The sequence below is a fragment of the Bison bison genome, unplaced genomic scaffold (assembly GCF_000754665.1).
Source record: "Bison bison bison isolate TAMUID 2011002044 unplaced genomic scaffold, Bison_UMD1.0 scf7180017864331, whole genome shotgun sequence".
NCBI lineage: Eukaryota > Metazoa > Chordata > Mammalia > Artiodactyla > Bovidae > Bison > Bison bison.
The window spans coordinates 5,545,832-5,559,063 of record NW_011494903.1 but is presented as its reverse complement, the minus strand read 5'-3'; the positions used below and the strand labels follow the sequence as shown (position 1 = coordinate 5,559,063).

General features: G+C 35.3%; 1 protein-coding gene across 3 annotated transcripts in view; it reads left to right on the top strand.

Moving 5' to 3' along the window:
* Positions 1 to 13,232, top strand: part of NIPBL (Nipped-B homolog (Drosophila)) — a 209,756-nt gene that overhangs the window by 190,281 nt on the left and 6,243 nt on the right. For all 3 annotated transcript variants that reach the window (XM_010853771.1, XM_010853770.1, XM_010853773.1), the window contains 7 exons: positions 1,305 to 1,478; positions 1,842 to 2,032; positions 3,907 to 4,014; positions 4,498 to 4,698; positions 8,067 to 8,213; positions 9,908 to 10,182; positions 12,020 to 12,194. In XM_010853771.1, coding sequence (XP_010852073.1) covers positions 1,305 to 1,478; positions 1,842 to 2,032; positions 3,907 to 4,014; positions 4,498 to 4,698; positions 8,067 to 8,213; positions 9,908 to 10,182; positions 12,020 to 12,194 — 1,271 coding nt within the window. The remainder of the gene's footprint in view (positions 1 to 1,304; positions 1,479 to 1,841; positions 2,033 to 3,906; positions 4,015 to 4,497; positions 4,699 to 8,066; positions 8,214 to 9,907; positions 10,183 to 12,019; positions 12,195 to 13,232) is intronic.

Here is a 13,232-nt window from a genome sequence, read left to right as displayed (position 1 = left end):
TTCTCTATTATTTTTCCAAGAGCATTGATGTAATAAATACATGTGGTTAGGTTAGGTCTTTGAGGTTTATCTGGAAGGATATTGGAATATGGGCGAAATTTGAGAAGGATAGCCTTAAAGTCTTGATACCTGAACTAAATGCACTAAAAAAAATTAGAAGAGCACTCTCTTCATGTTTTTGTGCTGTTGTTTTTTTGTTGTTGTTGTTGTTTGTTTTGTTTTACTCTGTACAGATACAGAGTATCTTAATATCTTATTTCCTCTTCATCTCTTTCAGAAAATTACATATAGCAAATAGAGTAAAAATTCATATACCACTTACTAGGGAGTTGTATTGGTAGAGTATTACCTTTCAAGTCAAATATGTACTTCAGTCTGGACATACATTCTATAAAACAGCAAAAACTAATAGTGTTACATCTAATTCAGAGAACAAAGAATGTAAATTTTAATTTGAAGCAGTACTATGCAGAAAATAGTGCCTTTAGACCAGTTAATAAAAGTTGCCTGGGCCATTGTTATCCTGTGTCACCTTGGGCTAGTTATCTGATCACTCTATGCTTTGAATTTAGTTTGTTATTTGGCATCCATAATATTTGCTCTCATCAAAGATCTTCATTTCATCTCATAAATAAGCATTTTGTATAAATAAACATGGGTAATACTATTTTGGGTAATAAATATGGCTAATTTGTGATTATAGAATTCAACATTGTGGCTTCATTATAACAACATATAGAAATAGATACATGATTTTTAGCTTTATTTTAGAAGTACTTCATTTCATCAGATGAATATATTTTAATAGCACCAAGGTTAGTACCTTCCACTAGGGATCTAAAAAGGCACACATTACCTCTTAAATCCTGAAAATATCCCCTTGAGGTAGGTGGGTGGTAAATATTATTGTCCCCATTTTACAGATGGAGAATTGAGGCACAGAGAGATTATGTGACTCACCCAAGGTCACACTACAAGTCAGTGGTGGAGCCAGGAATAGAACCCAAGACTCCTGACTCCTAGTCCACTCCCTTAGCCACTAGGCCCTGCTCCCTCCTCAAGGTTTCCTCTTGAGTGAAATTCTCCTTTGAAATGCAATTTCTTGTTTTTAATTCATGGGGGAAGAAGTACCTGCTCTAATACTTCTCTAGGTAAGGCCACCAGCATATTCTTCCAGTCATTTTAAGTTTTAATTTTTGAAATAAGATACTCTTTATATACTTTATCAACATTTTCAATAAATGTTATATTTAATTTTAATATTAATATATCAAGAGAATTTTTGTTTTTTTCATCTTCTTTAGGATTTGCCTTTATTCAGCACCCAAGTCTAATGTTTGAGCAAGAGGTGAAAAATCTATACAATAATATTTTATCTGATAAAAACTCCTCAGTAAATTTAAAAATACAAGTGTTAAAAAACCTCCAGACCTACCTACAAGAAGAAGATACACGTATGCAGCAGGCAGATAGAGACTGTAAGTGAAAATATATTTTCAAAGTTCACAGTGGGGCTGCAGTTAGCATACTGTGTGACTCTTTTTTAATCCAGATACCTACTTACCCTATATTAGATAAAGGAGTTGAGTTAAAGAATATACTTCATAAACTCCCTAAAGTAGTTTATAAATTGAATGTGCATGCAGACTTTAACATTTTGACAGAGGGAAAGGGATTATACTTTCTCATCATGTTCTCCAAGGGGTCTCTAACAGACCTAAAAAAATTTAAAAATTAAGGACCAATGAGTCAGCTGTCACATTTTGTGCTTTTGTGACTTAATTTAGAATAGTTAGTAAAGTTAATATACATATTCTTAGTATGTTTACTTCCTTTTGTAGGGAAGAAGGTTGCAAAACAGGAAGATTTGAAAGAAATGGGTGATGTTTCCTCAGGGATGAGTAGTTCCATCATGCAGCTTTACCTCAAACAGGTGCTTGAGGCGTTTTTCCACACCCAATCAAGTGTACGCCACTTCGCCCTCAATGTCATTGCATTGACTCTAAACCAAGGTCTTATTCATCCAGTTCAGGTAAGTATGTTTTACAGCAATAGCACTTACGGAAGGAGCCAAGAATTTGTTGCCACTTGAAGACATTGTGATTAGAAAATAAGTAGTTCTTTATTCCTCTTAGTTGTCAATTTCGGGGGTGAGGGGGACCATCCAAAACTCTTAGGAATCCAAGTTTTAGTCCATCTTTTAGGTTGTTTTTAACTGCAAAGTACATATATATTCATAATGTTGATTCTATTATACAAACTTTATATTTGCACAATATGTACTCAGTATTACTTCTTCTAAGTAGGGATAATAGATTTGATTTAATTCACGTTGACGCTTACCTCTAAAATCCAACAACAGCGTGTAATATAAATGGAGTTAAGGGTATAATCTATCTTAACAGTGTGGATTTTAGTCCACAGAAAAGTCACCTATATAATCTGAACTCTGTTCCTTCATCTTTAATTGGAACTAAGATCAAGCACCAAATACCTTAAAACATGGATTTGTAGACTAGATGATGTACTCAAGACATATTTGTACTACAAGGGATTGGCAGCTAATGTTTATGTTGTAGTATTCACCATCTGACACGTTCAGGAGAGTGCCATAGGCTGCAGAAGTGAATTTGTTAAATAACAGCCTGTACCCTTCAAGATTTTTATTTCGGCTGTTCTGTTTAACTTTTAAAAAATATATTCTTGATTATTATGCTGTGTTATTCTCTGTATCCTGAAACAAAACACACTAATGAATATTCAGTCTGTTCTTTGTGACTCAGGGCAGGATTACTTAATAAAATGTACAGTACTCTGTTGATACTCTTGACTATTTTAGATACTTAGGGCTCTTTGCTGATATGCTTAGTAGTCTTAGGTTTTGCTTTTATTGTATCTTTTTTTAAACTTTAAACTTTTATATTTATAAAAAATTGCAGGAGTGGCACATTAAGCCCTTCATACTCCTTATGTATATTTTGTTGCCATTTTGCCACATTTGCTTTCTCTCTGCATACACACATGAAACCATTTGATAGTAAGTTTGAGATATCATGATTCTTTACCTCTAAATACTCAACATACATTTTTTTAAGAACAGAAACATTCTCTTATAAAACCATAATGCAGTCAATCAAATTTAGGAAATTTAACATTGATACAATAATATGTAATGTATTTTCATATTTTACAAGTTAAGCTAATAATGTTTTTTGTGAGCCTCCCCCCACCCTGCAATTCAGGGTTTGATTCTTGATGACTCATTTCATTCAGTGCTATGTCTACTTTTTTATTTGTTTGTTGCTATTTTTCTGGCTTCCTCACCTCTAATTCAGAGTCACCTAACATAGTAGTGACTGGTGTTTCCTGACCAGTGAGTATGGCTGTTATCAGATTACTACCTATCCAGCTGTCAGACTACTGAAGCCGTATCTAAAATCAGCATAATAGGGAGGAAATTTATATTTTTCTGGTGTTGAGTATGGAAGACAAATTTTTTCACCCTTTATTTTCTTTACAAAGAAAATTCAGTCAGGCCTAAAAAATTATTGGATTATTAATTTGTAGTATACATCATACTTTTAAATGAATATTCTTAGTTTGGGAGCCCTTTTTTTTTTTTAATAAAAGAACTTTAAACTCACGTTGAAATTGCTTGAAGTTCACCACATCACTTTTTTTGTTTTTAATTTTTTGCTGATGCTCCAGTGCTTTTTTACTTTTAGCTAAATCTAAGGGCAGATTAATAAATTTTAAAAGAATACTAAAACATGGCATTCATTTATAGGAAAGCCAGTGAGCTAAATTCATATGTCCCAGATATATAGCAAGTTTTAATATACGTCAAGATACATATAGAGCTTTTACTACTATGATGTCTCATGAATTCTTTATTTTTATTTCCAGTGTGTGCCGTATTTAATTGCTATGGGCACAGACCCAGAACCAGCTATGCGGAACAAGGCTGATCAGCAGCTTGTGGAAATAGACAAAAAATATGCTGGATTCATTCACGTATGTATTTTTAAATTGTGCAGCCTAAATTTAAATATTGTTCTTTGGTAAACCATTTCTTTGGCAAATGTCCTACCCAGATTCATATTCGAATAAAATATTTTGCTTACTAATTACTTCTAAACATGAATCTAAGTTTGTCCCCCAAGGTGTTTATTCTTTTTAAAATTAACTCTCTAAGATTGAGCTGGAAGTAACAGTATAGCATGCACTCTGGATGAAACCAGGATGCATGGGTTCTAGTGCCTACTGTGTATCTTGGCAGTGATGGCTCCTCTGGGTCTCCACTTTTTTCTTCTATAAAAATGAGCAGATTACAATAGATGATTTCTAATATTCCTTCCAGTGCTTGCATTCTATGCTTTTTATTATTTTAAATAAAACCAAATTATAAACTTCACCTCTAACTATAATGCTCAAATTTATATTTTTAATTTGGCTCTTTTAATTTCTGTGACAAAAACAAGGCTTTATTGATTTCAGATGAAAGCAGTGGCTGGCATGAAGATGTCTTACCAGGTACAACAGGCAATCAACACGTGCCTAAAAGATCCTGTAAGGGGTTTCCGGCAGGACGAGTCCTCCAGTGCTTTGTGTTCACACCTTTACTCCATGATCCGTGGAAACCGCCAGCACAGACGCGCCTTTCTGATTTCTTTACTCAACCTCTTTGATGACACAGCAGTAAGCATTAAAAACTTCTTATTTTAAGAAGATAAATGTTCTATAAATTGTGTGCCTAAAGTAGTCAACATTTAAAAAATATTATCATTTTAATAAATAATAGTGACTATCTTAAATGTGTTTATTTAGGTCTATGTTAACTACATTGTATTGAAGAGGAAGTTTAGCATGAAAATAAAATGAGGGATAAAGTATAATTTTGTCTCCATACTGAGTATGTTACAGACTTGATGGCAGTTCCTTTAAGCATGCTTTCACATAAACTATGTTACTAAACTGTCACTTCTTGAGGTGGGTGGATGGATGGATAGATAAAGTGAAATTCCACTTGTTTATATCAGACTCGAACCTTTTAGAGTAACTGTCCTGGGTTTTAGGCTGTTGAGATCCTTGCTTGTTCAACCTGACCTCGTTTAATGAAAAGCCCACTTTTGTGTAATTACAGTTTTGATCCTTTAGGAGCTATTGCACAAGTTGCATTGGCCAAGACTATAAGGCAGGAAAATAAAATATCCCATTCTTTAATTTTACCTCTGAATGTTTTCATCCATTTTACAACAGTATTCAGCATACGCGTTATGGTAGCCATTGTGCTAGAAGATGAAGATGTGGTATCTTTCCACATAGAACCAGTTCTTGTGTGAAGCTTTAAAAATAAAAATTTTTTTTCATATTTTAATCACTTGACTTGACTTTGTTGCTGTTCCGACACCAGATTATTTCAGTGAAGTAAAATTAAAATTATGTGTTGGTCGCTCAGTCGTGTCCGACTCTTTGCAACCCCATAGACTGTAGCCCACCAGGCTCCTCTGTCCATGGAATTCACCAGGCAAGAATACTGGAGTGGGTTGCCATGCCCTTCTCCAGGGGATCTAAAAGTTACCAGAATACAGATGCTTTATTAGACCTTTTCTTTTTAAATAGTACATGAAATTTTTGGTTGTATTATCTAACAAATAAATATAATACCCTTCTATTTTAGAAACGCTTGGAATATAATTTAATCATCATCAGGACTGTCACCAATATTAAGCTTTCATTGTGTGTAAGAGGTTTAGATAGGAGTACATAATGATAAGATAAGGTGCTCTTGTCATCATTGGATCTTGCTTCCTGTAAGACAGCGGTTAACATTAGCATAGTCTGAGTCCCAGATGGTTTGTATTTGTATCGCCCTTTCTCTTGGGCTTCCCTGGTGGCTCAGATAGTAAAGCATCTGTCTACAACGTGGGAGACCCGGGTTCGATCCCTGGGTTGGAAAGATCCCCTGGAGAAGGAAATGGCAATCCACTCCAGTCTTTCTCTTCTTCTTGAGCTTCATTCCTACATGATTTCATTGCTTGCTGTATGTCATTAGCTGGATGTTCTGTCACCCCAGCATGTAACATGCTAAATTGGAAATCTAGTTTTCATAATACAGTGCTTTCTTCTGACTACCTCCAACAGAAGATGTCAGAGGAGAAACAAATTACTGAAGATGTAGGGGAATAAGATGGATCTACTATTTAAGACAGAGCAGGTGTAAAAACATAAATAAAGGTACAAAGATAAGAATGGGTGGGAAATAATGAATAGATTCATTATTTAGACCAGCAAGGTCATAGTGAGACATGGTTTATGGAGGATCTTCGGTAATAGCTCAGCTGGTAAAAAATCCGCCTGCAGTGCGGGAGCCTGTGTTCACACCGAAGGTAATAAGGGATTGAGTTCTTATGATGAGAGTTGGAAGGAAAAGAATGGATGGAAGGAAAGAAGAAACACTGAGGAAGGAATAAATTATATGAGACATTGTGAGAAGAGTCAAAGGATAACTGGAATATTTTTGTCCTGTTGTTGAGTCCCCTAGTCATGTCCACCTCTTTGCAGCCCCATGGACTGCAGATGCCAGGCCTCTCTGTCCCTCACCATCTCCGTATTTGCCCAAATCCATGTCCATGGCATCGTTGATGCCATGCAGCCATCTCATCCTTTGATGCCCTCCATCTTTCCCAGCATCAGGGACTTTTCCAATGAGTCAGCTGTTCACATCAGATGACAAAAATACAGCTTCAGCATCAGTCCTCCCAATGAGTATTTAGGATTGATTTCCCTTAAGATTGACTGGTTTGATCTCCTTGTAGTCCGAGGGACTCTCAGGGCTTCTAAGCAGACAAAAAATAGAATGTTGCTAAAAGCAGTTTGAAAAGGAGTTGGTTTGAGAAGGAAATAGAAGAGGAATAGTCAAAGAGCTAGGAAGAGAAAACTAAGGAAAAAGGTTTCAGGGAGGCAAGGGTGGTTGTCTGTATTCTCCCAACTTTAACATGTACATATTGATACATATTTAAAAATAAAAAATAGAGTGGGAGTTTCATGAATACTAATAGCAAGTTCATTCCATCTGCCCTTTGGGATTTTTTGTTGTTTGCTACCACTGATATGGCATTTTATGTTGTTTGGGCAGCAGGATAAGGGAGATGGTAGGAAGGTGTGTTTGGGGAGGGATTTTAGGGAAGCGTTTGACCATGCTTCAGGCAATGCGGAATCTTAGTTCCCCAAACAGGGATTAAACCCCTGCCCCCTTGCAGTGTAAGCACAGTGTCTTAACCACCAAACCACCTGGGAAGTACCTGGAAGTAGTGTTTTTAATGGCCTGTTTTTTTTTTTTAAAGCTATAAGTATTTTTAAAGGAATTTAAATATTAATATGTCTTTCTGTTTATATTCCGTATGATCATGAAGTTCTGAAAAAAAGTCTCTGTTACTTCTTTTAAAAGCAAACAAGTATTAGTAACCATAATTTGCCAACATCAGAGTTTTTATGGTGTGAATCTTTGGCAACTCTGTCAGAATGACTCTGATATTTTAAATTATACACACACAGGAAACTGACAATTATTTTAAGAGTACATGAACTTGGATTTTTTTAATCCACATGTTTGAACTATAATTATTACCTCTTACTTTTGAAGACTGTGTGTAACTGATCTCTCCATATGGGTTAAACTTTTAGAGGCACAATGATAAATAATCATGAATTCATATGTGTACTTTCTGATGTGGTATGGATTTATCGTAAAGATTCTATATACTCTATAAGAAAACTTCCGGGACTTCCACTTGGGTGCACTGAAAAAACATTCACCTCTTCCCTTTTTAAGGTACCATGGTTTAAGTCATTAGGAAATCTGTTAAAATGGATTTAAGATTATTCTGTAAAATCCATTTCTCTTCTGCTTCCTCCTTCATCTTCCTTCTTTCTCTCCCTGTCCCTTCCTTTCTGAAACATTAGCTGAGGTGAAAGTACCCTGTAATATTTTTTCTAAAAAGGTTTTTATGATGGATTTCTGGATTATCTGCTAAATGTGTACTTTTTTTTTTTTTAATTTACAGAAAACAGAAGTGAATATGCTCTTGTATATAGCAGACAATCTAGCCTGTTTTCCGTACCAGACACAGGAAGAGCCGTTGTTTATAATGCATCATATAGACATTACACTCTCTGTTTCTGGTAGTAACCTACTGCAGTCATTCAAGGAGGTAAGTTACACACATTGCTATTCTTAATGCATCTTTCAGAATGCAGGCACGCTACTTTCACTGTTTTGTTTCTCATTGTTCTTTTTATTGTTTTCACAGGTATATAAAACCTTGGTAAATAAACTTACTGAAATCTAAATAGTGCTTGAGTTGGAGAGAGGAAATGAGTTGCCATTTCATTTCCATTAAGAAAGTTCTTAAAACCATTTCATTCCAGATCATTTAGGTGAAATTTATACATGCACATACTTACGTGCATGCACACGTGTGCACACACACACACACACATGCATGCATGCATACGTGGATTGTTCTGTTGATAAGCCATCCCATGTCTTTATTTCTCCCACTTTAAGCACTGACCTTAAATGTTCACTGTCCATTCATATATTCATTTAAACCTCATTTTAAAAACTCCTTGCTCTTTTATAAATCTGAAAATACTGTAGATAACACTAGTACACTTGAAGAGATACAGATATGAATATAAATAGCTTACTTACAAGGAACACAGAAAATTTATACTATTGATTTCCTTATCCCTGAACACCAAAATCATTGGTGTATTGTATGCCCAAAATCTTTACTAAGTTTTTTGTTGTGAACTTTATATCTTTTCTTTCATGGTTTTTAAGAAGAAAATATAGTTGGTTTAATTGTAAAAGCAACTGGTGTAGCCCTGGGAATACAGTAGGTGCACTCAGTAATTTACATTATTTTAAATTAGTTGGAATATTTTCATGTACCTGATGATACAAGTAAATATTCTCATTTTATAGTATCATTGTGCCCAAAACTCAGCCTGGTCAAACTCATAAATCAGGGAGATTATTTTAATACCTAAAAGTTAGAATTACAGAGGTATCTGAACCCTACTTGAAGTGCAGACCAGAACCAGTAGCACCAGCCTCACCTGAGAGCTTGTTAGACGTGTAGAACCTTAGGTCCCACCCTAGACCTGCTGACACAGTGTTTGCATTGTTAATAAAATGCCTAGGTGTTTAATATGCACATTGAAGTTTAAGAGGTTAATAATTTCCCAGGAACTTGATCCATCATGTTATCTTATTTTACTTCATTAACTGTTGTAAATATACTTGTTCATGTTTCTCCTGTTTTATTTCTTAACAGCTATATTTTGAATATTGCTTTGTAATCTTTTCCACCTCTGGAAACCAGTTGGCTTTGTTTCTTTTAAAAAGCTAACGGTTTCGTAAAGTACAAAGAAACAATTTAATTTTTTAAGAAAAACTGCATGTTATCTTGCTGAAAAGTTCTTAAATGGGAGAGTTTAAAAGAAGGTGGGGGAATTCAAGACCTATTATATTTTCCTCAGTTAAATTATAATTACTTCTTTTCCTCTGTAATGGCTTACCTATATACCAAATTGTTACTTCTATAATTTATCTTTCATTGCTATCATATAAGAAAATTCTTTCCCTTGGAATGATATTCCAGAAGGGTTTAGGGAAGGTGGCACAATAGTTGGAGGAGCGGATTTTATTTAGTCTTAGAACATTATTTTCTCCCTAAGGGTTACAACCCCAGTTGTTTACAGAAAGTCAGAGAGTTTTGATATATGAAACACTAAATTGCGGATACTTTTGAAGCTGTTGAAGGGAGCATATGTATAGTTCTTAGTGGTATTTTCATTTTATTATTTTTTAGACAGAATAATTTCCTCTTTTTTTCAGTCCATGGTAAAAGACAAAAGGAAAGAGAGAAAATCATCTCCTGGTAAGGAAAATGAGTCAAGCGAGAGTGAAGAAGAAGTCTCTAGGCCTCGAAAGTCACGGAAACGTGTAGATTCGGATTCAGATTCGGATTCAGAAGATGATATAAATTCGGTGATGAAATGTTTGCCAGAAAATTCAGCTCCTTTAATTGAGTTTGCAAATGTCTCCCAGGGTATTTTATTGCTTCTGATGTTAAAGCAACATTTGAAGAATCTCTGTGGATTTTCTGATAGGTAAGATTATATAAGCGGTGAAAGAAAAACTTGCTGTCTTCAAATAATGAAGAAATATGAAACTCAGTTTTGATTGCATGCTGAATATTAAAAATGCTCCTTTTTTATAAAAAGGAGTTTGTTCCTTTTAACTGCTATATAGTGTTTTTGTTGTACAATATACTATAATTTGTACATTCTGTTATTGAAGAGAGGAAAGCTATATTCTTCTATTTGGAGATAATGCATCATAAATTAAAAGACTTATTATGTTGGCTTCCCTAAAAAGATATTAGAGAATTAGGCTAACCCCAAAAATAGATGGCAGGGACTTCCCAGGTGGTCCAGTGGCTAAGACTCTGCACTCCCAATGCAGGAGGCCTGGGTTTGATCCTTTGTCAGGGAAGTAGATCCCACATGCCACAACCAAGACCCAGCACAGCAAAATAAATAAAATCAATAAAAGTAAATATTAAAAAAAATAGATGGCAAATTAAAGTTTTTAAAGAGCTATGAATGAAGAATAAATAGATGCAGACCAGCTAGGCTAAGTTCTAACAGGATCCAGTAGTCTTTAATGTACACTATCAAGGTAAGAGATAGAAAAGTACTAATAACTTTGAATGCGCTATAATTTTATTCATCATCAATCACTACACTGCTTGTACCCATGGAATTTTGGACATTTTTCACATTCATTGAATCCTTATGAAGTTAAATGTTCATAGGGACAGATAACGAAATGAATAAAGTGGACCCGGGTAGGTCACTGGCAAAATGAACACATTTGGGGTTCAGATATTCATCAGCTTGTTGCCATGGGAGAAAGTGGGAACAATGTGGCCAGAGCTTCCATTTTTTTCAAGGGAAACTAGAAAATCCAGATTTTAATGAGAAATACCTTGATGTTAAATGTTGGCAACTGTAGGACCTACTGTGTTATATTGCGCTTCACAGATACTACATTTTATACAGATTGAAGGTTTGTGGCTGTCTCGCTTCACACAAGTCTGTTGGCTCCATTTTTCCAACAGCACTTGTTCCCTTTGTGTGTCTCACATTTTGTAGTTATTCAACAATATTTAAATATTTTTCATTGTTATTTTTATGGTGGTCTTTGATCAGTCATCTTCAATGTTATGATTGCCAAAAGATTACAATTCACTGAAGACTCATGATACTTTTTAGGAATAAAGTATTTTTTAATTAAGATATATACGATTTTCAACATAATGCTGTTGCACACTTTAAATAGACTACAGTACGTTGTAAAGGTAACCTTTATATTCATTGGGAAACAAAAAATTGGGTTCACTTTATTGCAATAATTGCTTTATTGCAATGGTCTGGAACCAAACCCATAATGTCTCCAAGGTATTGCCTGTAATTCAAAATAATTTAAAACCTTGTAAAATCTTGGGGCAGTGCTAAGGAAATGGAAAGATTTTGAAATAGAGTTGTTAATAATATGAAGCAGGTTTGTAAACAATCATTCTGGCTGTGTAGAGAATGAAAAATCTTAGAGAAGGTAAACCAGTTAGGTAGTACTGAGTAATTATATTAAAACTGCCCTACAGTCACAATCATGGTACTAAAAAATGGACATGAGAAGCTACTTTGATTTAAAGGATGCCTCGATTCAAGACAAGTACTGAGGAAAACAGGAGAATATTACTCTTTAATCTTTGATTTTGTGTCTTTACTTCCCTTTTAAAATTTATTTTGTATACAGTTTCACTGGTTAAAATCTATATGACAAAAAGTTTAATTATAAGTAAATAAAACTTAACTAGAATCCATTTAAATGTAAATGTCTGAAAAAAATTTTTACATTAATGGTTTTATTTTCCTAAAACAGTAAAATTCAGAAATACTCTCCATCCGAATCTGCAAAAGTGTATGATAAAGCGATAAACCGGAAAACAGGAGTTCATTTTCATCCCAAGCAAACACTGGACTTCCTGCGGAGTGATATGGCTAATTCCAAAATCACTGAAGATGTGAAGAGGAGTATAGTAAAACAGTACCTAGATGTGAGTAGTAAAACCAAAATATATTTCATTTTGATAATGACTTTTTTAAATGTGAATACTTTTGAGAGGGCTACCGTCTTTAGCCATTTCTGTTCCTCTTCCTTCTGGCAATCAATATCACAACTTTTTCATGTTTTCTTACAGAAGAAGTACAAGTATATAAATATACACACACATACGTATATATATGTATATATATACCCATTTAATAAGTGTGTATGTGAGTGTATTAATTATGCTTTTAAAATGTCTTTAAGAATAGGCAAATGCAGGGAATTCCCTGGTGGTCCAATGGTTAAGACTCCACACCTTCACTGCTGAGGGCTCAGGGTTCGATCCCTGGTCAGGGAACTTAGATCCTGAAAGCCATGTGGAGCATCTGGGAAAAAAAATAAGGGGGGCAGATTCAGAAAATAGAACCGAAGTTTGCAGGGCCTGTGGGGAGGGAGGAATCAGATCAGACCAGTCGCTCAGTTGTGTCCAACTCTTTGCGACGCCATGAATCGCGCAACGCCAGGCCTCCCTGTCCATCACCAACTCCCAGAGTTCACTGAGACTCATATCCATCGAGTCAGTGATGCCATCCAGCCATCTCATCCTCTGTCGTCCCCTTCTCTTGCCCCCAATCGCTCCCAGCATCAGAGTCTTTTCCAATGAGTCAACTCTTCTCATGAGGTGGCCAAAGTACTGGAGTTTCAGCTTTAGCATTTCTTTGGAAGGAATCCCAGGGCTGCTCTCCTTCAGAATGGACTGGTTGGATCTCCTTGCAGTCCAAGAGACTCTCAAGAGTCTTCTCCAACACCACAGTTCAAAAGCATCAATTCTTCGGTGCTCGGCCTTCTTCACAGTCCAACTCTCACGTCCATACATGACCACAGGAAAAACCATAGCCTTGACTAGATGAACCTTTGTTGGCAAAGTAATGTCTCTGCTTTTGAATATGCTGTCTAGGTTGGTCATAACTTTCCTTCCAAGGAGTAAGCGTCTTTTAATTTCATGGCTGCAGTCACCATCTGCAGTGATTTTGGAGCCCAGAAA